The 26,326-nt window shown below is 35.1% G+C and overlaps 1 protein-coding gene across 5 annotated transcripts; it reads left to right on the top strand.

The window, feature by feature from the left end:
* On the top strand, positions 1–26,151 carry LOC141844175 (coatomer subunit delta-1-like). Of its 5 annotated transcripts, none has more exons than XM_074732204.1 (13): positions 1–80; positions 492–585; positions 5,951–5,990; positions 10,851–10,938; positions 12,315–12,538; positions 12,687–12,929; positions 17,444–17,612; positions 19,553–19,854; positions 23,556–23,742; positions 23,811–23,964; positions 24,646–24,708; positions 24,808–24,904; positions 25,771–26,151. In XM_074732204.1, exons 5-13 carry the CDS (start codon positions 12,341–12,343, stop codon positions 25,858–25,860), a joined length of 1,503 nt encoding a protein of 500 aa, XP_074588305.1. In that variant the 5' UTR covers positions 1–80; positions 492–585; positions 5,951–5,990; positions 10,851–10,938; positions 12,315–12,340; the 3' UTR covers positions 25,861–26,151. The 5 variants fall into 5 exon arrangements, with proteins under 5 accessions (XP_074588305.1, XP_074588304.1, XP_074588302.1 ...); XM_074732203.1 differs by lacking the exon at positions 10,851–10,938 and adding an exon at positions 10,644–10,707; XM_074732201.1 differs by lacking the exon at positions 10,851–10,938 and adding an exon at positions 10,644–10,729.
* Positions 26,152–26,326: the final 175 nt, after the last annotated feature.

The following is a 26,326-nucleotide window of genomic DNA, read 5'->3' as shown; positions in this document are numbered from 1 at the left end:
CTCCTGCTGCACTGGCCCTTTCGCTCTTGACGCTCGAGTTGGACGGATCTCTGCCGTTACTCCCACCCTTCGGATCTTAGGCGAGTTCTCCGTTCTCTCCTTGCTTCTCCATTTCCATTTATCTCACAATTTATAGTTCACGATGTTATTAGATCTCGTTTACGCCATTTAAATGTATAGCCGTTTGTCGTTCTCAGTCGTTTAACTGGGTAAATGTGTGAGTCGCTACTCATACCTGGATAGATTTGCTACAGTTTTGAATTTCGATATGTGGAAATGGAAATTAGCGCTTTCCTATTACTGATCCTGACATTGGCGCTCTTCTGCCGCTTATTTGGTCTATTAGATTGCTTGCCTGATGGCTATGAGTTACAGAAAGATTAGATTTTCCCTTTCTGAGTTTGGGCGCTTTTCTGTTGTATATATATTTTTGGCTTTATTTTTCTTTCAAGGATTGATAGTTTTCCTTTTTCCATCATTGAGCTGCTTAGGTCTTTTGAGAGATCTGGTTGCCTTTTTGGACGAAGATCTTCCTCCATTGTACTTGGCCCTGTAACTGCTCGGGATTCAAATTTTTTCACAATGGTATGAGATTGAAACTGGCTGATTCCTATTATTTCTGATTCAAGTTCATTATGTTCCTGCAAGCTCATGCTCATTTATCTTGTTTATGTAGACCTTTTTTTTAGTATAATTTGTAACATAATCAACGTATCCTTGCAATGATTATCTACTATCGACTGAAGCCCAAACTTTTACATGCTATCATAACCACATCATTGTGAATTTCACATCTAATTATTTAAACATTTGCATTTCGTCGATGGACAAACAACATTTATTGATCTGCAGATCAAGAAATCAACCAGTTTGTACTGGATATGATCAACTACTGGGTTTTATTACTGCCAACTATCATACCATATGTATGTACGTGCTGGTACCATTCCACAAAGAAAAAGAGGAGGGAAAGGTGGAGGCTCGGTGTATGAGAAACTAGCAAAGAAGAGAGAAGAGGTAGAAGGGGAAAGATAAAGAACAGGAGAAAATTTAAATGGAAGAGAAAGAAGCAAAAAAAAAAAAAAGAGGCTAAGGAGGGTAAAGGATGATATGGGCAGAGGTGAAACTAGAGAAGATAAATAGGGATACATGGAGAGGACAAAAATAAGACAAATGGAGGAGAAGCTAGAATAAAAAGGTAGGGAAATGAGGATGTAGGAGAAGAGAGGCTAGAGAAGATGAGAAAGAGCGAAGAAAATATAAAAACAAAGGAAATGTAAGGAAGGATACAAATGAAGGAGGGAAGAAAATAGAGAACAAGAGATGAGGGAGACTGGAAAAAGACAAAGACAAGACAAGTGAAAGAGAAAGAAGGAAGAGACCGAGCTATGTAATGCACAGAAAAAGAGAGATATAAAAAACAAAGTTTAATGGAAATAATCATTTTAATTGATGCAGCTGATATTAAAACCAAAGTACCTGGTATTATTTATATCAATATTTATATTCAGATAATCCTCAGAAATGTTAAAATACATATGAATTACTCCTATCAATTAACTAAATTGAATTCTTATGTGAATGGAAGATTTCAGATTTATGCATGAAAATATAATAGTGCATGCTGATATAGTTAATATTTATTTATTATACTTAGATTTAGTTTGAGGTGAGAGATTATGTTATCTGGTAATATGATAAATCTAATTGATATATATGGGTGTAATAATTATCTTTTAGTGAAAATTAATACAATCTTATCCCTCAACTTGGTAACTAGGCAAATTCTTGCATAAGGCCAAAGTTTTTTTTTCCTATGATTTCCCTTGGGAGGAGGTCACGAATCTGATGTAGCAACCTCCCTATCTCCTTATCTCCCTACCCTTTCCTAATCGACCTCCATGCCCCCCTATCAACTCTACAGATCCACTCTCACTGAGGATGACCTTACGTAGTGTTAATTGCTACCTAGTCTACTACCCTTGCCTCCCCCTTCAATATTGCCTACTTCATTGCTTTGGTCTTCTTCACTTTTCCACTCTACTATTCTCCATCCTCCTTTGATTTAGTCTATAAAGGTTGATCTCCTCCATATTCATCAACATTCCATCCCTCCACTCTGTTCCTCTTGCTCCTCCATCTTCTCTAGTCAAAGAACCAATGCTAGCAAAGTCCTTTATCGTACCCTCTTGTTCGACTAACTCTCATCACCCATGACTATCTCTAGTGCATTCACAAATCATATCAATTCTTCTTTCACTACCTTTTTATCATTCTCCTCATCCTTCCCTATAGCCAAGACGATGATCTTGACTCATCTTAAATCCTTAGTGTGCTACTTTTCTATCTTTGTTTTAATTCAATGAAGACAAGGTTAAATACGCTATCTTGCTTGACATAAATAACATCTCTCCACTAACAATGGTGACTTCGTTGACTTGAGGCACACTAGAGAACACTAATTTCTATAAGCTCTTTGCCATATAACCTTCCCCTTCTTCCACATCTTTGTGTTATGTGGCATTCACTTTGCTTTAAATGCACTATCTTCTTTGAACTCCACTATCACTTTGTATTTAGCTACTTGCTTCACCAACTTCATCACATGGACATTGTACTTCCTAACATGGATTAAAATCTCATGCTGTACTGAGCGTTACGAGCGAAACATCTTGTTCCGTCCACTGATTGACACAATGGCACACTGACATGTCTCACGCGTGGCCCCGCTGCCGTTGCGGACGCTTCGCGTGAGGCTCATGACCCCACGGATGCCTTGCACGAGACCGCGGTGGCTCCGTTTTTTTTTTCAATTTATTTTTTTCTTTTACTGTGTTTTTTTTTCAATTTTATTTTTTTAACCGTTAATTTTTTCTATAACTGCATTTTTTTTCAATTTTATTTTTTATTGCTATTTTTTATTTTTAAAAAATTATTATTATTTATTTTTTAATGATTAATTCTTTCCCTCTTGATTCTTTCTCCTTCTTCCCCATATTTTATTTTTTATTTCTTTTATCCTTAAATATATGAAAAAAATTCCTTTTCAATTTTTTTATTCCGTTTCTTAAATTTTCTCTTTAAACTTATTAAAATAAAAAATTGGTTTAATTTAAACCTATTTGATCCTAATCATTATATTTAGACTTTAGTTAACCCTAAATTAATTTTTACTCAATCCTAATTTTTAAAATATTAATTTAACCTAATAATAAATATTTATAGTAATCAAATATTATAATAATAATTTTAAATTAATATAGTTTATATTTAAAAAAGTACCGAAACCGTTTCGGCATGGCACGATACGATACGATACCATAATCATATTGTTTCGGTCCTAAATCAAAACTCCGATATGGCTCAAAATTTTAAACTATGCTTCCTAGTCCTTCCAATGCCGTAGTCGTAGAAATTAAATCACAAGGTCTAGAACTGAAGCATCGACAAAATAACTTGAGGTGGCATTTATTTCTCCATCCCAACAATCTCAATCTCTCAAGCAATTGGGATGCAACTTAGCTAGACTAGATCATGGGCTCAGCAAGGTCTGCATCTAGAAAATGTGAATATTAAATGTTATATAAATATATATAAGGGTATATTACAAGAAAGATTTAAGATTGGAAAAAAATGGAAAAAGGATATGTGAATAATTTAAAAATGAGGTATCATTGAGAAAGATTAGGAAGACAATTGTGTCCTTTAAAAGGTTCATCAGAATAAAATTTCTAGAGGCAGGGGAACCAAATATGGCAAAGCAAAAAAATTACAAGATTCTAGAAAGGAGGTGGTGGTTTTATATAAATGGCAGATCACAATGTTCATTAAAGTCCTCCTCTTTGCATTTCTCCTTTTTGTCTCCAATTGACCTACCACTAGGTTATTTCTTTTCAAATTTTTTATCTTCCATTCATATTTTGATATATTGTGAGTACTTTTTAAGATGAGATTAATTATCACTTGTATCTTCTAAGTTCTACCTCTCTCCTCTCTTGGAGCCCTTGTCATTGCCTTCCTTTCCTAAAGTAAAATAATCGAAAATAAGAGCCCTTTTACATTTCTCTGCTGCCAGTGTAAATTTGGAGAGCATCATCTCAATTTTATCTACAAGAATTTGTCACTCTTTGCCAGTTGCAACCTCTAAAGCTATTGTTCCTTGTCTTTTTCTACTATCCTCTTTCTCATCACTCATGCACTCTCATCTTTGTTGTTTCCTAATCTATAAGAGTAATATGAGATTTTACTCAATTTCTCTCTCAAGATTAATCCTTGTCACAATTTTAGATACAAAACCACTAATTATCTCCTTTTCTTTGAGTTGCAACAATTTCCACAACACTTCATATTTGCAAATTTCAATTTCCTACAATATCTAGTTTGAAGGAGGATTAAGAAAGAAAAGTATTTCAATCTTGGGCATTGCATCATCAATGTTTCTCAACCAGTAGGTTAGTATTATATATCTATCATTTTCATTGTCTTATCAAATTTTTTTCTATTTATGAGATTTTTTTTTGTTGTAACAAGCTGAACATAGATCAATATCTATATTCTCTAGTTTGAGGGGGAACATGCATAGGCTAACTTTGCCCTAGCGTTGGGTTAAGACAGGATGCAAGTTAGATAAATAATTATGCATGTTAATGTGGTAGGTGCAAGAGTTTTTTTTTAAGAGGGGAGGGGTGATAAAAACAACTAATCTGAAAGTTCATGATATGCTTGACTACTTTGTCATTAAATCATCGATTTAAGGAGGTCCAAAGGAAGTAAAAATATTAGATAAATTTGGTAACTTAAAGTATCTCCATTTAAAAGTAGATTTTATTTTTAACAATGATTGTTTCGGCTTTTCAATTTCCTTTTTGATGGTTTTCAGTTTTTGATTTTAAATATCAAAGTGTACGGAACTAAACTCCATATCCAAGAGAGAGTCAACTGTGGAATTAGGATGAGTTATTCAGTTGGAAGAAAATTTGGTTTAGGAAATCCTATTGAATTTGCCTCCAGATTTAAATTTAACTGATTAGTTTGATTTTAATAACTAATTAAAAAATGGAATCAGCTGTGGAGATTTTTGGAGAGGCACTTACATTAATGGTTAATAAATTAATCAATGCACAAAAATCCCAGATTTAGGTAGTCGCCGCAAAATTAGGAACCACTGATTTAGCAATAATTCCTTTAGGGAATATCCAGGGACTGTCTATTCAAAAATCATTGATGATTATCCAATACACACCCAAAGATTAAGTGGTGCAACTTCCCTTCCGGTGCCTCTTTTTGTCCGCCATTGTGCTGTTATGATATATAGTTTAATCTTGCATAAGATATGATGTCATCAGGTATTATGTTAAAGTCCTATGTGCATGAGTATAGTACACTAACAGTCAACTTTTATTGATTAATAATATACCTGTCCTTAATCATACCATTCCTAATAAAAATAATATAGATTCCAATTCCACTTTTTAGAGTATTACCAGACAAGTGCATGATATTGTGTGTGTTTTAAAGTGATTTCTTGTGTATTCGAACTCTTTTTATGGTTGAATCTGAAAAAGCTTCTTTTTTGTATAGAATTTTCTTTTATTACTTTGTAGGACATCTTTGTCATAACCTCATCAGTGTATACAACAACAATAAGCCATGAGTCTTAACTATTTGGGTTCAGCTACATCGATGTTACCCCATTATTTATTTCATCATGTCATAAACAATGAATACATGACTGCATCCAGAAATTTTTAAGAGAACATACACAAATAATAGTCAATTTAAATGACAAGGATACCAGGATTAGAAGTAGCATGAATTTGTTCATGTTTAGAGGCAAAGTTGTCTATGATGTTGCTAATTTAGTTTTGATATAATATTTTATCCTGTAGATGAAAGTAGTTAACTTATCCTAAAGATGAAAGTGGTTAACTTTTGATATGGTATGGGTCAGGTTGTCCTTGCTGCTTCCATCGTGACTAAGACAGGAAAAGGTAAGTTTTGTTAGTTTGGCAATTCCATTTCTTTTATTATTCAAATATGAATCTCAAAAGTACTGGTTGGTTTAGATCATAACCAACTTGGCCAAATGATCGTTAGTAACTTATGCTTCTCAAAATTTCTTTTATGGTGACTGAAGTTTATTTTCCTGAACCAAAGTTTCAGGTAGTTTTTTACTTACATTTTCAACTCTGTTTAGTTTTAGTAATGTGAAATTAGTAGCCTAATGTATACTACATTTCATATTTAGTACTGTGTTCTCATGATATGATTCCTTGTTAGCAAATTAATTAATACCACATTTATCTCCTAGTTTGGGTTTAAAATTTTGGAACTTCAGGGTCTGTATTCTATGAGGGCAGGAAACAACTAGGGAAAAAGAAGAGTGGAAAAAAATTCATTGAGAAATGATATGAGAAGAACTGAGAAATATTTCTCTAGCTTTGATTTTGTTGGAGGGAAGGAAAAAGTAGGGGGTAATGTAGAGGAGGAAATAAATTAGCATAAAAAGACAATAATTGAAAAAAAATAAATTGAAGATAGTTTTAGATTGGCACTTCAACAATAACTGAAACAAATTGAAGAACATTTAATAATATGGTGGCTGCTATAAATTAAAGATTTGATTTGTTTCTCATTTCATAATTAATATTCTTGTTTTGGTAATAAATAAGGAATTAATATAATCCCTATTAAAATTATTATATTTCCTTATTTATAATATTTATTTCCATAGAATAAGGTTATAATAGGAGTCTAGAGTCCTCTTCTTGAATTAATAGAATTCCCACTTTTCTTCTTTGTGTGAGAGTTTACTCCTTTGGGTGAGGATCATGTTTTGTTCGTTCGCTGAATTGGTACCAAAGCCGAAGCCTAGATTTGATTCTATATTTCCTTCTTCAACCAGCCTTTAACTTTTGCCATTTCTTTTAAGTTGGTAACATCCTCCGTTCCTTCAAGCTATATTTGCCTCCACAACTCTCCTCCCCACGTCTACTAGACATCAATGATTTGCTTCGTCTTCAAAAAAAATGTTCTACTATATCATCATCTATATATAAATAAATTTTTATTTTGATTTATTACTACTAATCAAGTCTTCTTTGCTCTGCCTTTTCCTTACTTAATGTGTGTATTTATTATGATCTTACACCGCCTAATTAGGGTACGTGTCCAATTTAAATGTGACTTTTAGAGTTTTTCCTCAGTAGACACAACTTTGACTTTCTCTTTAATATTCTCATTTCTTATTCTCTCTGTCCACGTATGTCGACACATCCACCTTACAATATGCATTTGTGACTCTTATCTTTTGCTTGTGTACTCGACATTAAAAAATTGCAACTGTAGCAAAAAAAATTTCACACCCCTTGGCGCACTATTGAAATCTATGAAGTACGTGGATTTTGTTATGCAATGTTTTTAACAAATGCTCCATCAAGCTGATGATATAATTCTCACTTGAAAATTGCTTAGTTAAATTTAACAGGTTTAGGCTCATTTTAATACCAATTGCAGTCATCCACATATGACTTGAATAAACAAGAGAATCAACCCATCAACTAGTCAAACTTAAACATTGACCTATAATAGCTAAAACTACCGATAACTCATTTAAGCTTATAAAGCTCACCATATGAGTCTGAACTAGGGTTTTATAATAGGGTACACAACTATTACAACCCAATACATAACTTGATGCAAGTAATGCAAAACTTGACATAAGTGATATATAACTCAGGGATTGAAATTTCCAGCCGTATCGCGCGATACAGGTTAAATTTTTCGTTCTACTAACGGACCGGCATCGGTATAGCATCGGCACAACGGTTCCGACTGGGAGACACCTCTGGAGGCGTCGCTCGAGTGCGGTGACGCCTCTAGAGGCGTCGCGCGGCCTCAACGACGCCTCTTGAGGCACGTAGCCTCGGTGACGCCTTCGGAGGCGTCGCCTGGGTCCGACGACACCATCGGCGTCGCCTGGGTCCGACGACACCACCGGAGGCGTCGCCTGAGTCCGACGACATCGCCGGAGGCGTTGCCCGAGCACGGCGATGTCACCGGAGGCGCCGCCTGGGCCCCGGGCGATCTGGGACGAAGCTGTCACGATTTTTGATTTTTAGTTTTTTTTAACTTAGTGTTTAATTAAGGTTTTAATAATCAATTCCTAGCTATAGTTGGGGATAATTTAAATAGACTTTATTAAAATTCATAAAATTATCCTATTATTTTTAAAAATATTTAAATTAAATTTTTTATTTTAGTTAATATATTTTATATTTTAAAAATACCGAAACTATACCGGCACTGTGCGATATGGTACCGAAATTGTATCGTTCCGGTCCGAGATTGAAATCTCGGCACGGCTCGATATTTTAAACCTTGATATAGCTAGGTATGGGTTTTATAATTATAGTACAAATTTAGAGAACTAATAAGTAAGATCCTTATGGAATTAGATTCTTTAATTATACCTAAATTGATTACCTATAAAACTTGCATTACACTAGTTAGGAAATTGTTGTTAGTACCTTGAATGGTTGGGGGGAGATCGCTTGAACCCGAAGTGGTGTGTACTACAATTTTGATGTTTGATTAAATAAGTTTACATTAAACCTTGTTGTGTTTCTGATATGTGTTTTGAGTATGCAGAGACTTAGGAGAACATACAGGTACCCAATGACTCAGGAGTTGGTGGAGTACAGTGATGGATAGTATGCGACACTTGGGAGATCGAAAAGGATAAGGAGTATTGGGGACAATTAGACTTGGAGCAGAAGATGCAAATAAGCGAGAAGGATAACAAGGGAAGGGAACTGATAGACTCGGTGTATTCGAGGTATGACGAGCTTGGTAAAAGAGTACATCAGTGGAGTGAGAAGGATGCATGGGGAGTGAGCCAGTAGGGCTTGGTGTATCCGAGGGGCGTGAAGCTAGGTGGAAATTTGCACAAGGTAAGTTAGTGAGCCGAGTTGAGTGAAATATATTCGGGATGTGTAGGCTGACTCTGGCGTAGTCGACTTGAGTCAGGGTTTCAGGCGACTTGAAACTCGGATGATCGGATTTGATTTGGGTGACCCTATGTATTGTACACCTATCTTTTGAACAAGTCTGAGATATGAGCAATTCAAATGGCCTAGGTGACTGGAAGGACCTCTAAGAGATGGGAAGCACACATGGAGCACAAGGCCGAGTTAGACGGTCAGAGATCCGGATTGATTGGGTTTACGGGCGACCGGAGATGGTCCAGACAACCAAAATGGTGCCAAGTCTGCCAATTGGATAAGGGTGATCTATTCCTGGATGAGGTCGAGGTGCTGATTAAGCAAGGTCTGGGTGATTGGAAGGGCTTCCGGACGACCAGAGCAATGCCATGTCAGTGAGTCGACAGTTGGAGACCAGAGGCTATAAAAGGAGGCTGAGGCTTGAAGGCAAAACACCACACACTGCACTTTAGATCTGTTTGATTTCTCTGTTAAACCTTTGCTCTTTATACTTGTACTCATCTCGTGTATAAGAGGTTTCTCCATCTCCGACAAATTACCGAAGAGGAGACGGCTAATGGATGACATCGTGCATAGACTTTGGAGTAGCAAACCTTGAGACTTGTGAACCAAGTAAAATATCATGTCCCTTCTGTGTGCATGTTTTATATTATTTCTAATATGTGTTTATTTTGCTACGTAGTTAGTAAGAGAAAGATAGAATATTTTTTATTGTAGGTATGCTATTCACCTCTCCCCTTCTAGTGATTCTAAGTGCCTGTACTATCAATTGTATAAGAACATGGATGTAATGCCATATTTCTAATATTTGTGTATTTTGCTAAGTAATTAGTAAGAGAAAGATAGAATATTTTTTATTGTAGGTATGCTATTCACCCCTCCCTTTCTAGCGATCCTAAGTGTCTGCTGCACTATCAATTGAAATTAAGAAAATGGATGTAATGCCATATTTCCAAGTTGTAATTAAGAACATGGATGAAACTTGCACTAAGTTGTACCATCACAATGTAAAAAAATTAAATATTTCAGTACTCTAGGAAATTGAAGAGGTCACATTACTAAGCTCCAAAGCAAAAAAACAACATAAGTTCATTAGCAACCATTACGAACTTAATTTGGTATGACCTTTCATTTTAAATATGAAGTCACTTCATTTTTGGAACCTTTAAAGTCTAGTCTAAGACTACATATGGCAAGCTGGGTGAGGTTCACAAACATCAAAGTTACTATGATGTTGTAATGATGAAAGTTTAATTTTCTAAATATATTGAAGCAAATTTATTTTAAAAGACTTGTGTGTGATTGGTGAGAGAGTCAAGATATCATGTCTATAGGGATTCTTAAAGTGTGAACTCATGCAAAATATTGGTCTATGTGGTTAGACTATTCCTGCCTTGCATAAAGTGTTGATACAATATGATATGATTTTCTAGGATAAACTAATGCAGAAATTGAGTGGTACTTTTTATTTTGATCCTTGTTTATGTATGAAACTGGTTGGATGGATCATTGAGACCATCATCCAATATCTTAAATGCATGTAGATTCAAGGTTTAAAATCTTAAACCATGCCAATATTTTCGTCTTTGCCCAGAACGATGTGATTTTAGTATTGTGCTGGAATGTTAATGAGTGGTGCAGGTGGTGCAATGAAGGTAGAGGGAGGAAAGAAATGAAGAAAAAAGAAGAAAAGACTTACACAAGGGTTCAATTATCATTCCATTATGGTGCTTTCAATATTTGCTTGAAAGATATAGATCATGATTTTAAATTTCATATCATGTTGGACAACACGGTTGAAATATATCATTATGAAAAATTACCAAAACTTGATATTATTTGGCACAGGTAATGACTCCTATACTGCTGTGTTATCCATGTTGATGAGCATTGTGTCATGTTGACTCTTGACATCCCTTGATATGTTACAATAGAGGTCAAGATGCATTGTGATAATATTTTTTTTTTTAACTTGTGCCCATATTAGATAATTTTAAACTTTACAATTACAAATGAAACACAAAATCCGAACTTAAATATATAGCTTTCTTATCTTCTCTTTTTCATTATCTCTTTCCTCCTTCCCTTCCTACCGACACCATACATTAGAATGTTGACATGACATCAAAATAATATTGTTTCTGACCTTTTGAATCTTCGCATAGTTTCAACATTGTGCTATGCTAACATTGGAACTGCTTTATCATGCATTCAAGCATGCCAAGATGAATTTAGACGCGTTTATTTCTTTTATTCCCTTTCCATTTTCACTTAGTTTATTTACTTACAAAAATGTCTTTAATTGAATTAGTTTCAACATGAAATGACATTTATCAACACGATCAATACTATGCATAAAAATTATGCATGCTGGCCCTGGGTATAGTGTAGCGACAAGGCACTCAATAGGATATCCAAGCACCGACGGTTTGAATCCTAGTTACGGTGCACTACAGGGCATTTTCTCCAGTGGGATGAAAAATATAGGACGTTGGCTGTTGGGCAAGGAGCTGCTCGCACTTTTGGATTTACTGGTGGGCGAACCAAAGGGAAGGCCGCCCGCCTCTAGGACTAGTTGAGCCTAAGGCCCAAATACCTTGATTATCTAAAAAAATTATGCATGCTGATCAATATCAAATTTCAGTAATTTATAGGAGCTATATGTTTTGATCATGCTGTCCAATACAATATAAGATTTCAAACTATGTGTAGATTCAAGGGTAGGAATTGCTTCACTTGTGTGCTTAATTAGCTCAGTAAGAGTATAGCTTACTTTCAACTTATTTAATGAGATAAGTCTGACTAGTCTTCTAACAAAATGTTATTGTAACTTTCTGAAATATTACTTTAAAAATGTCACAAGACATGCTTAACTCCTCAACTCTTGTCTATTTTTAATTTCAATTATCAAGTTTCTTCTAATTCTAACTTTCTCTGCTGTTGAGTTTATTGGAAGTCAAAATTTGGTGGAAATTAGCAATGAAGTTGTGGTTCTGTAATTTCTATTAGCATAACCTATTGCGATTTTCCCTTGGATATATATATCTGCATTCCTCCATTTTCATCTTCAATTTTTGTTCTGTTAAGGAACAGAAATAGATGCCCAACTGAAATTTTGACTTAAAATATGTTGAAATGTAATAAATGTCCTTTCAACCGTTAATTGGTTGTACCTTCATGCACTGGCCCTATTTTCTTCCATTATTTCCATTTTCCTTTGGGGTTCTAGTACGTTTCAGACTTGTTTCACTATGACCTGATTCAAAGTCAAGAACATTATCTAACCATTTTTCTTCTCTTTCTTGATTGCAGTGTTAGTTTCTAGGCAGTTTGTTGACATGTCTCGAATAAGGATAGAGGGTCTACTTGCTGCTTTCCCTAAGTTGGTGGGAACTGGAAAGCAGCACACGTTTGTGGAGACTGAGAATGTCCGGTATGTGTACCAACCAATAGAAGCACTTTATCTTCTACTGGTTACAAATAAACAAAGTAATATTCTTGAAGATCTGGACACACTAAGACTCTTGTCAAAACTTGTATCCTTTTTAGTCTGTATTCATACTGGTTCATTAGTTTCTTATATTAGTTGACACTCTTTTTCTTGACTTAAAGTTGAACTACATTGTTTCAAAAATTTTCCATGCCAAAAGTATTGTGAAATTTGTTTCCTTAATTGGAGTATAGGTGCCTGAATATTCACCCTCGTTAGATGAAGAGGGTGTTTGTAAGATGGCTTTTGAGTTGATATTTGCTTTTGATGAAGTCATCTCACTAGGTAACAAAGAAAATTTAACTGTTTCACAAGTTAAACAATACTGCGAAATGGAGAGCCATGAAGAAAAATTGCATAAGTTGTTGATGCAAAGCAAAATCAATGAGACTAAGGATGTCATGAAACGGAAAGCAAGTGAGATCGACAAAAGCAAGGTACATGTTAAATCTTTTCTTCTTTATCAAATCAGCTAATTTTCTTGTATATGAGTTACATTGAAAAATTATCTAGTAGCTTAATGAATATAAGAACATGCCATCCTTACACACTTCAGAATAATTACTTTTTTATTGATGATATTTCATTGACCATATAAACATGATTGGTCGAAATACCTTTGAATACTTGTCTTTTGTAATCATAACCTTTGTGCATTTTTGTGCTCACGAGTGATTATCCATGTGAATGTGGATTACCCTTGTGGTTTGTTCTATGGTGTCTATATATGTTGTGAGACAATTCTGTCTAAATTTAATATGTTTTCAACTTTGTAGGAAGCAACACTGTAATTTAGGCTTTGTATGATGGAAGAAATCTGTGAGAAACTTCGGAACCATTAGTACATTGCATTCAGTTTTTTTAAATATGAACTGACCGTGGTTTTGTAAATATTTGCTAGATGAGTAGTTCTTTTTATGATTTGCTTTTATCTAGTGCAACTCCACTGAGTATTTTTTTAGAGCTACTTTCATAACTTTTTTAAATTATTACCCATCAAGTAAATGACATTTCATGACTTTCATACCACTGTTTTGGAAAGACATTTGATTTTGTTCTATCGTGCATGTGCCATGATACTATGCATTCAATACTTTGCCATCCAGAGCCTAATACACTTATCATCATGCGTTTCTGCAATTTGCACCTCTCCTAATATCGTATAAGTGTTTTCCCAGATATCCTCCTATTTATCAATGAAAATTCTATTTTAGTTTGACACTGTGGTTACTGCTAGAGTTGATCTATGAAACAGCCGTCTGATACAGAAGAATCTGGCTACCATTTCTTCTACATCCACAGACAAATGAAAATTTGGTTATACCTTTTTCTTTTTAAATCATGAACTTATTGTTCTTTAGCTTTCTGTCCAAGGGTCACTATTGCTTCATTTTTCTTAGAGGTGCTAGGGTGTTCATCACTCAGAAATCAATACATATTGGGTCAGGCTTGTATTGATGAACCTAAGTAGATTGACTTCACTCTGGGTAAAAATGTGAGGAATCAAATAAAATGATCTAAAACAGCTTTAGGTACGCTTGTTATCATGCTACTACTCATTTCAATGTGTAAAATACATAGAAAATTCAGTAATTTCTTTTTTTCTCCCATGGAGAGTGGGAAATTTTTTGATGGTTTTCAGATTTTGATGATTATTCTGCTAATGGCATTACTAAACCTAGATGGAGGTGGGAGGTCGTTTTAGACATAGCAATTTTCCTTGTAATTGTTGTAAGGATAGGCTGTCACATTTAGGTGGGAATTATCAGCGATTTAAATCTTATGTAGTTCATTGATAGGGCAGAATCCTTATAGCTGGCTCTGGATATTTCAGACTCACAATTTGTTCTCGGTTGTTGTTTTGTTATCTACTATCTACCTGTGTCTTTAAATCATCAGGAGTTTAAGACAGTCTGTGGTGGATCTGGATTTAAGCTGCTTCATGGTTGCCCTTGTATTCCTTCCTATTTTCTTGTCATATAAACTGTAAAAGGCACTGCTCTGTGAATTTTAACCAAAATAAACTTCTGTCTTTCAGGAATTTCCATACACGGCATTAGAGAAAGCAACTACAAAGCTAAAAGTCAAGGATTGCTAACTTTAGTTAAATGATACTAGCATTTTCTTGTCACTGTTCACTTAGATGAGAGAACTGATAGATCAACTTGATAGACTTAATCATTAGCCTAAAATACTTAAGTCTAAGTTAGGTTATTTATTGAAGCTTATAAACTCCTTGTTAGTAGTCTGCAATTTATCATATGAGACTAGATTAATGGCCATCCTCACTTAGGATCGATTTGCCAATTGGTAATTTCCTCAATGTGCATGATCCAAAATAATAAAAGGGCAGCCCGGGACAACAATTTTACCGTTGTGCCAAGACTCTCCTTTAACACGATCCAAAATAATGTTAGTGAAAAAACATATGTTGTCGAGAAATGAAAATCATTCTCACAAACTTAGCTTCATTGCCTTGTCAAGATCCTACTTCAGATTTGGATTGTTTGTACCAATTTGTATCACAGGATCATGATCATACAATCCTAGGTCCAAATTGCAAACTTGACAACCATTACAACAAAGAAAATATGAGGGTAAGAGTCTACCTCCTTTACTGATTAACTCAGTTCCAACCAAACACCAACTTAATTGACGATAATGAATTGCTCAAAATATCAACCTAATGAACAATCAAAATTAGCACACCACCCAAAGCAACTTAAGAACAATTTAAATAATTGAAAACATACAACCTATATTGACAGATAGGTTATGAAACAATCTACAAAAGTTTGTGATAGAAGAAATGGTTATGACCCAAATGAGATGCCGCTGCTTCTCTACGACCACAATTGACAGGTAGGGGAAGAGAGGCAACATTGGTTGTTGATGGGAGAAAGGGCTTGCGTCCACTCAATAAAGGGCTGGGATGCTACTCGAGGAAGAGAAGAAAAGAGGGGACCTACTGTTCACTCAAGGAAGAAGAGGGCCGGAGGTTACTGACACATGGGAAAGGGAGAGGGGACGTGAGGAGAGGGGCTTTTGCTCTTCTGCCAGTGGTGGGTTGGGGGAGCGGCCAATGAGTAGAGTAGATGATGATGGCAGTGATGCAGGTTGTTTCGTACAGAGTAGAAGGAGGAGGGGGGAGAAGGAATCACACGAGAGAGAAGAGGCACTCATGTAGTAGGGGAGAAAGGAAGGAAGGAAGAGGGTTTTAAGAAAATGACCGTTAGTTGGTCTAAGTCAATGATTCGTCTGAACCTAACCATTTCAATGTGGTTCAACATTAATTTAGCTAAAGCTCAAACAATTCAAGTCCAAATCAAGTTTGCCTCTGACCCAATGCAAACTTTAGTCAACCTCCACTTTGTACAACCTTCTATTGGTCAACCTATCTTCAATTTAACCTACCCCAAATCTAAACCCAAGAATATCTAAATCAACCTTTTAAACATCCCAATTTATCCTAGATAAAGTGATCCAGCATTAAATATACCACCACCACAAACCCTCCTTAACTAAAACCTCATAATATAACACAGGCTACTACAATCTTCCCCACTTAAAATGTGATCTCATGTCAAGACCTAAAATCTAATTTAAAACTTAGAATCATCTCCAATTGGCGAAATGCAGAGCCTAGTGGTGATTCTGCCATCACATAAATATCTCTTTCCCACACATCACGCCTAGGGGTAGGATAACTCTAATACCAAATGTCACAAGTTATATAGATGTGTGAATTGACAACTAACTTGTCAATCCAATCGCTAGCCTAAAATATTTAAGCCAAATTAATAAATCCTCACTCATCCAAGCTTATAGGCCTCCTTTATTAGTTCACTACTCATGGAGTGGGACTAAACTAGGGTTATAATCTCCCTTACTTAAGGCCTCACATCCTTGTCATTGTTTGAAGTCCAACATATAGCTTAGAGACATCTCCATCACATAGGTCAATTCCTCACTAGGCTAAAATTAGGTCTTCTTTGATGTCAATTGTCATGACACATGAAGATAATAGAACCGACCAATCAATTTGTTAAGGGCTACCAATTTGCACAAAATGCTTCATCCTAAGTTAATAGTAGCTAACTTACTGATCAATTTGTTAAGGGCTACCCATTTGTACAAAATGCTCCATCCCAAGTTAATAGTAGCTAACTATTTATTCTTATAAAGTCCTCCTTTAGCTCACAACTCATCGTATGAGACTATGGGAGAGTGTTTCAAACCTATTCTTAACAAGTAAATTATTGGATCAGGAAACAAATAGGATTCTGGAGCCGATGCTTACTAACTGCAGCTATTAGTTATATGATAATAGTTCCTTTTTGCTCTACTTTTAGGCCCGGTGTCAATATTCTTATTCTCTGACAAGTCACAACAAAATTTTTAGGGCAAGGTGACTGTGTAAATGTCTTGTTCACCATTTCAATACATAGGTACAATTTCTAACTTACATAGTCTTCATAGATTCGAAACTTTTTAGGTCTAAGGTCTTAATATTATTCTCTTGCATGAAGTACCTGAATCTTAAACATCAGAAACATTGTTTCGTAAGATGTTGATTACAACTTCTTCATAAGATGTTGATTACAACTTCTTTGGGTATAGCTTTGAGGATAAGGATGACGTTTATGTCTTGCTAATAATTAAAACTTAGTGATGTGAAAGTTGAGGTGTTATATCATATCAGATCCTTCACTTTAGAGACAAATTGCTTGATTATTTTCACCTATATTGGATTTTTTGATGAGTATCTAATGCAATTGGAGTTTTGGGAAAATCCCAGTTGTGTTAGTTTCTTTTCATGCATTAAGACTTCGCAATTCTTTTCTTTTATTTTTATTTTAATTACAATTGGCCTTCTTTGTAAACTTCATACTCTTCAGATTTATTGAACTATTCCAAAGTACAATATCATGAAAACTTTACTGTTTCACAGATTGAAAAGAACAGAGGTGATAAAGGAGGATATATGGCTTTCTCTGGCCCTAAAAAAATTGAAAGTACTTTTAGTGACTTGAACATTTCCAGTTCTGGAAGTGGTTTTGGCAGTGGGTCTGGGATTGGATCGAGCACTGATGTGGAATCCTTTTCTAGTAAGCCTAAAGGTATATGACAAATCCTGTACCCTCTCATATGAGCATGAGATATTCATGTTCATCTGTCTATATCAATTGCTGCTGATGAATCAACTTAAAATTTTTAATTGCTTATCCCAATTGCTTTGTTTGACTACTACTTGCTCTCTTTTTCTTTCTGGTGAATGCGGTTTACTGCTTTTGTGTCTAAACTCTTCTTTATCTTTCCTTTATTGTATTCCTTGTTTGTTCTTTCAAAAGCTTCTTACTAGTTTCATTCATTTTAAAGTGTTATTGTGGCAAGTGTGACCTCATCCTGTACCTCAATTGAAGCTTTTTAGCCATGATTGGAAATTGTGTTGTTTGCAAAAGTTGGTTACACTGAAAAGGAGGCAAGTTATCAGCATGAGTCTATGTCGTGTCATTAGAATCGATACTTTTTGGTGTTAATATTAGCTGTATTCAACTGTAGCATCTTTGCTTTTCTTTTAGATTCGGTTTTAAGAAATAGAATTGCTTCATTAAGAAAATGAAAGGTGCAACGGTAAAGTTACTACTGTATGACCTTGTGATCACAGGTTTGAGTCGCGGAAACAACCTCTTACAGTGCAGGATAAGATTATGTATAATAGACCTAATGTGATCTGACTCCGCATTGGCAGGAGCTTCGTGCATTGGATTACCTTATTTTTTTAATCAATATCATTATATCCTTGATAGCTAGCTAATAATTAATAAAGATTAAAGGATTATAGTTTAATTTAATTATATGTTAATTAACTTTGAATTAATATTAAATAGTCAAATTTATAGCATTTACTTGAATCATTAAATTAATAATATATTTTATAATTAAATCTAATTAACTACTAAATTAATTTGGTTTGATTGATATAGCTTTATAAATTATGGATTGCTATATTCTCAGTTTTAGAAGTAACAAACTAAGTGGAAGAAATATTGGGTCTGTTTACTTTCCCTTTGATGGAGAGGAGGGAAGAAATTGATGGTCTTCCCTCTTGGTTATTTACTCACGGAATCATCTTGGAGCAAAACTTTATTCACCAAAAGTTAAATGGAAGCAACAAAAGGGGACAAAAAAGGTAAACAAACAAGATTATACTCATTGTTTGTGCACACATCAAGGCTGCACCTATCGAGGACCTTTGTTAACCTTCTTTCTCACTTGCATGATACCCTAGTTATAACTCAGAAGCTTTTGTACTACCCTATCGAGGCCATACTAACAGAGGACCTTTGTAAAGCTTCTCTATTGCACCTGTACCCTCACCCCATCAGAGCACAAAAACTTCTCTAACATCCTCGTGGGTTGCACTTGCAGATGATCGTATAAAAGCATTGATTGATGAGGTGAAGCTAGGGATGGGATGGCCTACATCAAGGACGACCTTATCCTTGTTGATCTCTTCTATTGTACACTATGCTATTGTTGTCTTCACCAACCTTCATGCTATTTGGTCATTTCATGCCCCATCTCTCTTCTATTCCTCTCTTCCAACGTCAAGGTAAACACCCTGTCCTCTCCTCCAACGTCAAGGTAAACCTGTCCTCTCCTCCTACTTCCCTCCTTCCACCCCCTTTTTGTCTTGTGGAGTAAACATGCCCATCCATGGAAGGGGATGGTACCACTGTAATGTTTATAGCATTTCTATAAATAATTCAACAATAGAAGGAAATTGCAGACTCCAGTTTTTCTTTTATTTATAAAAACATGCTTTCTGACAAGCAAGAGCTGACTAATTCTTTCAATTGTTATGAGTGCCATCAAACACGTCTTCTTTAGTTTAATCAACACATCTACTTTAGTTAAACCTATTTAATCTGTACAGTTCAATGGCCATGCTTATTGTTAGTCTATCTAATAAAGCTAACTTGAAGGTATCTGATCAATGTGAATGGCATCGACAGATTTTGCTATTTAATTATAACTGAAGAATCTGTTCCTTCAGGCCGTCCATCTACATCTGCTACTGCTCCCTCCAAAGGACTTGGTATGAAGTTAGGGAAAACACAAAAGACAAATCAGTTTTTGGAGTCCTTAAAAGCTGAAGGAGAAGTTATTCTTGAGGATGTGCAACCAACTGTTGCTCAATCAAAGCCATCTCTTCCACCAACTGATCCTGTCACATTGTCCATTGAAGAGAGATTAAATGTTGTCATCAGGAGAGATGGCGCTCTTAATAACTTCGATGTCCAGGGAACACTTTACCTGCAAATCCTTAACCAGGAAGATGGATTTGTTCAACTTCAGGTACTTTTTATCACATCCCATCTGAGATTTGCAAAATGCCTAGTAATTGCCATGCATTTCTGCTATTTAGAAGATATTCTCTCTACGTTTGTTATTTAATTATGTGGTGGGTATGATGGAATAATTTCAGTCAACTATTTTCTCAGCCTCTGAACTTTATCTTCTATATTCTGGGTGTGCCTATCCAACTAAATCAAATTTTGCATTATCTTTTCTGTGATGAATCTATATATGCGAGTTGAATACTCCCTTTTTCCCATATGAGATTGCTTGATAATTCGCTCTTCCATCACCATGAAACAAAAACATAGATATTAATGAAAATGTCATTACTAAGATAAGGAATAATTGATTGAAATGGATAGGAGATTTTTGAGTCGTATGATCAGCATGTGGCCCCTAGTGAATAAGAAAATTTTATAGTTATTGCATGATCTGTCATACTTTATGGATTAGAGTGTTGGACTATTTGGAATAATGCTTACAAAAGCTGAATGAAGCATAGATGAAGATACTGACACGAATGCATATAATTACTAAAAAGGATAAAACAAAAAGTACTTTTATCCAAGAGCAATTATGTAGCTCCAACAGAAAATGATGGGAAATAAGTAGAGATGATATGAACATGTTCAAGGCCAATTAAATAGATTCCATAAAAAAGTTGAATCAATTACAATGGAAGGTGTAATGGGTAGAGGGAGACTAAAGTAAATAATAGTTTAATACAAATTATTTAACTGATTTGAATATTATAACTTTGTGTGATTAGTAAAATAAGTTGAGATGATAGGAACATCTTTTCAATGATTACCAATGAATATAATAATTAGAAGAGGGAATACATTAGCATGGAAGATGTAAAGCATAGAAAGAGGCAAACATAAAATTTGCAAATTTAGTAAAAATGATTTAATTAGTTTGAATACTTGTAGTGATATAGCTATGCATAGGTTTAATGACAAGGTTCACATAGGCGAGCTTAAATAGTCGGGGCAAACATAACTCGATAATGATGATAATATAACTTTACACAGAGCTCAATAGAGAGAGAAAATGTTAGGGCAATGAGAATTGAGTAGAGGGTGGTGAATAGCGATTGACCTACTAATACAAATTTTTTTGGTCTTGCTAATGATTTAGCAAGGTTACACAAATTCAATTAGCAGTGGAAATAAACACATGAGAAATTAATGCAAATCATTAACAAGAAGATATAACATGGTTTAGAACTCTTGTTCCTACTCCATGACCATTTGGGATTGTGAGGAATTGCCTAAAGGGAATGAATAGCGATTGACCTACAAATACAAACTTTTCTGCTTTTGCTAATGACTCAACTAGGTCACATAAATGCAATTAGCAAAGAAAATAAAAACATAGGAATTCAACACTTACCATTCACTAACAAGAAGATGTGACTTGGCGGAATCCTTATTCGTACTCCATGATCTATGACTCGTCAGTGAGTCACTCCAGAAAGTCCACTATCTTTCTCTTTTGTGGATAACTTGGAAAAACCTCTTACAATAAGAACCTTTACAATAAAACTTAAAGGATTAGGCTATAAAAATACAAAAGACAAGGCTTAGTAGATTTATATGATAAGTATCTTGCAAGTCTACAAATGCTTCTCTTGGTCCTACTTTTATAACCTTTAATGTGCTTTAACTTGACTTGCTATTTTGCTATTTCGTTGTTGATCAGTGGATTCACTATTAGTTGACTAATTTTCTAATTGTAATAACTCTCAGTCCTCCAATGACTATCTTAGTTGTTAGATTCCACCATTAGTCGACCTGACTAGATTAATATAGCCCTCAAGTCATTGGACAATTGTTGGAATGCCTTGTTAAATTAATGATTATTTCTAGCCATGGAATGAAATTTCGAGCCGTTCCATCCAATACGGACGAAAAATTTCGTCCCACCTGTAGACCAAAATCGGCACAGTCAAGGCTTTGGTGTCAGCGCACCCCAAGGCCTCGCCAACCCTCACTATATGTCTGGAGGGATCCTTGACACTGCACAATGCGTCCGGAGACATCACCGAGCTCGTGCGATGCCTCCGGAGGCCTTGTCGGGCTTGCACAACGCCTCCAGAGGAGTCGCCGGGCTCATGCGACTCCTCCGGAGGCGTTGCTGGGCTTGCACGACACCTCTAGGGGATGAATCACGCGAGCGCGGAATAGGGGCGGAACAATGGACTTAGGTTTAATTAAATTAAAAATTATGATCAACTCCCAACTACTATGATTGAGATAATTTAAATAGGCTAAATTAAAACTTAATAAAATTATCCCATTATATATATATTAAAAAAATATTTTATTTTTAAATATTTAGATTATTTTTTTATTTTTAGTTAATATATTTTATATTTAAAAAATACCAAAACTATATCAGCATGATACGATATGGTACTGAAACTGTATCGTTCCGGTCTGAGACCAAAACCTCGGCATAGGTCGAGATTTTAAACCTTGTCTCTAACTTCTCTTTTGTATCATAAGTCAACTGAAATTTACAATTACTTGACCTATTTCTCAAATCAATCCACTGTCCAACTTAACCACGAGCAAAAATATATTGTTCGCTAGCTGATCAACTTGAGTTGACTTCTTAATCGATTGAACCACCAATTGAATTGAAAACCATTTTTAGTCAAAATGATTATCAACTATGACTACCCTAATAGTCAACACTTTGGTTAAGTTGAAGATTAACCTCTCACAGGTACAAGTCTCTCAATTGTCAATTCACTTAAGAGTTATACTTACAACTTCTTCACCACGAAGCTATTTACTTGTCCCTTAGATGCATCAACCTCTCAATTCACTCCACGTGTCACCCTTTACGCTTCATCCAATATAGTTTGTCTCCTCTGGCTCAACTACGCTCCAATGTTTTTCAACCTCTCAATTCTTTGATTTCTAACAGACCTCGAACCATCGAGTCATCGTTAACCTTGGCCATGCCAAGTCATTTTATATGTATACCAACCAAGTTTTGCACGACTTAACATATCAAATACAAATGCAACATCTAAGTTTAACCCTTTGCTCAAATGTCAAAATCCAAGATCGAAATCGACCACTTAGGGTACAATTGCATCAACATAAAGTTTGTATAAGGTATCCAAACTAATTGGGAAGAATTCGGCTTGGTCATGTTGATTTTATGTTCTTGTATTCTTCAATTTGTCATGAGATTTTGTTTATATTTATGAAGAGCAGTTAGCTTATTCCTCTTACTAGTCAATGCTTTATCTGCTTCAGATATTGACCTAGTGAGCGATTCAATTAGAATGGTAGGAAAGCAGTTCAAGATGCCATAGATGCCAAAAACTGGAAAGCTTTAAGCTTTAGTGGGACATCAATTTAGTCATATTACAATGTTTTTGCACTTTATATTTTCCCTAAATATTAATTTTTCTTTTGGTAGTATCTTTTATGAATGTCTTTTTCTAGGCATGAACAATGACAGGAATTAAAATTTCAACGTATGCTATGTTTTCTGAATGATGAAACAGCATATAAAAGATAAATTGCCACTCTATTAGGAAACGTGTTGCTTGTTTAAGGCATAACTGATAGAGATAGAGAGATAGATATTGATCTCCTGGAATCTCTATGCCTGAAAGTTGAGCACATAATCAATTTTCCTTACATATATTGTTTTGAGTTGAATTCCTTTTCCAGATTGAAAACCAAGATGTTCCTGGCCTTAGCTTCAAAACCCATCCTAATATCAACAAAGAGTTATTCAACAGCAAGCATATTGTAGGTTTGAAAGATCCCAACAGGCCATTCCCTACTGGTCAAAATGATGTTGGGCTTATGAAGTGGAGAATTCAGGGCATGGATGAAGATTCTCTCCCTTTGACTGGTTGGTATTACTTGTACTAGTCCTTGAGAATATAGAGCATTCTTTGAAAATAACTTATGCATCCACAGTCAATTGCTGGCCTTCTGTTTCTGGTGGTGAAACTTATGTGAACATAGAGTATGAAGCATCTGACATGTTTGACCTGCAACATGTCGTAATCTCCATACCACTTCCTGCACTTAAGGAGCCGCCAAGTGTAAGACAGATAGATGGTGAATGGAAGTAAGTGCTGAAGTGTTTTTCTTGTTTCCTTTGACATGGATTTAGTTAAGAGTGTTCTTCTTGTCACGTTTGTTTAACTATTTCTCAGTTAGTTCTATTTTAGGAAAGACAAAAAAAAGCTGGTTGATGCTTTCCAGTCTAACTTCATGTCACGATATCGCAAGGATCAAAGAAAACCGTTTGATAATAAATTGGGAGGCTTTTGCAAATGCCATAAATTGTTTAAAATTTTAATTATTTCAAAGTGTAATTGGACGTATTATGATAGTAGTCACCTGCATTGAGTTAATCAAATGATTTTGAGTGGACATATGCCCAACTTTGATGATTTTGACTCTTAAGTTTCCATAAGGGTAGTGATGAAGCTGCATTTTATGGACCGTTATTTTGTTATGCATAAAAGAGTTCAATAAATAGAATCTCTTAGGGAAAATAATGTAAATACGCATGCAGGTTACTGGAACAGACAAGCTAAAATATGAGAAATTGGGTGAATAAAATGGATCCAGTAAGGTTGCACAATTTTGCAATTATTCTTGATAAAGTGTGATGCTTTGGTCGAACATGTTTGTCAAATAAATGGATTGCACTTTTGTTGTGCTTATTGTTTTTTTTTTTATTTTGATTCTACATATAGTCACTCTTGTTGCAGTTTTTACTCATTTGTTTAATTATCTCTAGGTATGACTCAAGAAATTCAACATTAGATTGGTCTATTCTTCTTATCGATCCTTCTAATCGCAGGTATAACAAACATTCTTCTTGCATTTTTTTTTTTGAAACTTATTCTGCCTTTGTGTCTAACCTTTTTTTTTTAAATTTATTTTAACCTTTCCTTTGCAGTGGATCCATGGAATTTGTTGTGCCTCCCGCAGATTCATCAGTATTTTTCCCCATTACTGTCAGATTTACTGCTGCAAGCACATATAGTGATGTTAAGGTGAGTAATCAGTTGCTTGCGACTTTCAATTACTTCTCTAATTTTTCCAAATAGCAAAGACTATTTCATCCTGCTGCTTGAGCAAGGTATTCCAGTTTCATAGATGTTATTTTTTTACATTGGTCTTATTGCTTTAATGTTTTTTTTTTAAAAAAAAATCAGACCAGTACCCTGCATAAGATCTGCATGCCATGATATATTGTCTGTTTTTCTTATTTAGATTGAGCCCTACCTAAAATTTCATCATGATCTGGCTTACTGCAACTGTTCTGAATTTCTAGCAATAAATTTCTTATTGAGATGACTTGTCCAAATGTTTCAGCAATGCATCAATTTTTCTGTAAAATAATTTTGATTTTTCTAGAGACATATTGAATTATTCACCTTTTATCTGCATATCCGTTTCACTTTAAGTGGCTGAGACTGAAACCCTGCATCCTATACTCTCTGTATCTTCCATCTTCCTCCTTTTGTGGTAAATCTGAACATTATGTGCGATCATGTCTGCTAGTTGGCATACATCTAACTATACTGAGTACCGACTTCACATATGAAATCCTTGGTAGTACTATTGCTGCACTTTTTTTTTTTTGTTTTTTTTTTTCTTTATGCATTTCATCTGATCATGACCGACATATGCACTCTTTGGAACATGGTGTTAGCTGTCAATGTTGTTTCCAGAGCATCTACTAGACTAACCACCAACCAGCCAAGCTGTGTATAGCAAATTTGACAGAATTGATTTCCATCGGTTGAAATTATACAAAACTTTTACATCTTTTACAACATGATTTATGCTAGCCACAGCCATATTTTGTTAGCGATGACTTGCATGCACAAACCTAAGCACTTGAAATTTGTCACAGGTTGTAAATGTCATACCACTGAGAAACAATGCACCTCTGAAATACTCACAGAGGATTCAGCTGATCACCGACACCTACCAGGTTATTTGAATCATGATAAATATGTTGGGCTGTTGGGAACCTCAGTTTTGCTAGAGTCAATGCCAACTTATAGGAACCATCCTGATATTTCTCCTAAGCGCTCATAGGACATGTAAGCTACTTGACAAGGTACATTTTACCTTTTCTGCTCTTCGATATTTTACCTTCCTGTAAGGATCAGTTTGTCTAAAATGTTGATTATTCGAACCTATCTCAGCAATTAATGTGTATGGGTTGGTCCAAATGTGTGTGTATGCCATAGTTCCTTCAATCCTAAATTATCTGTGCTTTGTCATATTATACCATGTGGGAAGTTGATGGCCTAACATAAACCAGTATATTTGCTGCATTTTGTGTAGCTTGGGTTCAAGTCCATGACTCCACTTTATGTAGCTTGAGGTCGACCATAAAATCTTGTGTTTTTATCTATGTTTAGGCGAAAAAGAATGGGCAAATCTCGGGCTCAACTCAGGCA

Source organism: Curcuma longa, chromosome 13 (assembly GCF_044706935.1).
Source record: "Curcuma longa cultivar G26 ecotype Majalengka, Jawa Barat chromosome 13, ITB_CL_G26_1.1, whole genome shotgun sequence".
NCBI classification, from domain to species: Eukaryota; Viridiplantae; Streptophyta; class Magnoliopsida; order Zingiberales; family Zingiberaceae; genus Curcuma; species Curcuma longa.
This window is presented reverse-complemented; position numbering and strand designations above follow the sequence as displayed.

Coding starts and splice junctions, on each gene's coding strand:
- LOC141844175 (XM_074732201.1), top strand. CDS start 10,675: ATGAAGAAAAAAGAAGAAAAGACTTACACAAGGGTTCAATTATCATTC. Junction 23,743..23,810: donor AGATTCTCTCCCTTTGACTG/GTTGGTATTACT, acceptor ATGCATCCACAG/TCAATTGCTGGCCTTCTGTT. Junction 24,905..25,770: donor GCACATATAGTGATGTTAAG/GTGAGTAATCAG, acceptor AATTTGTCACAG/GTTGTAAATGTCATACCACT.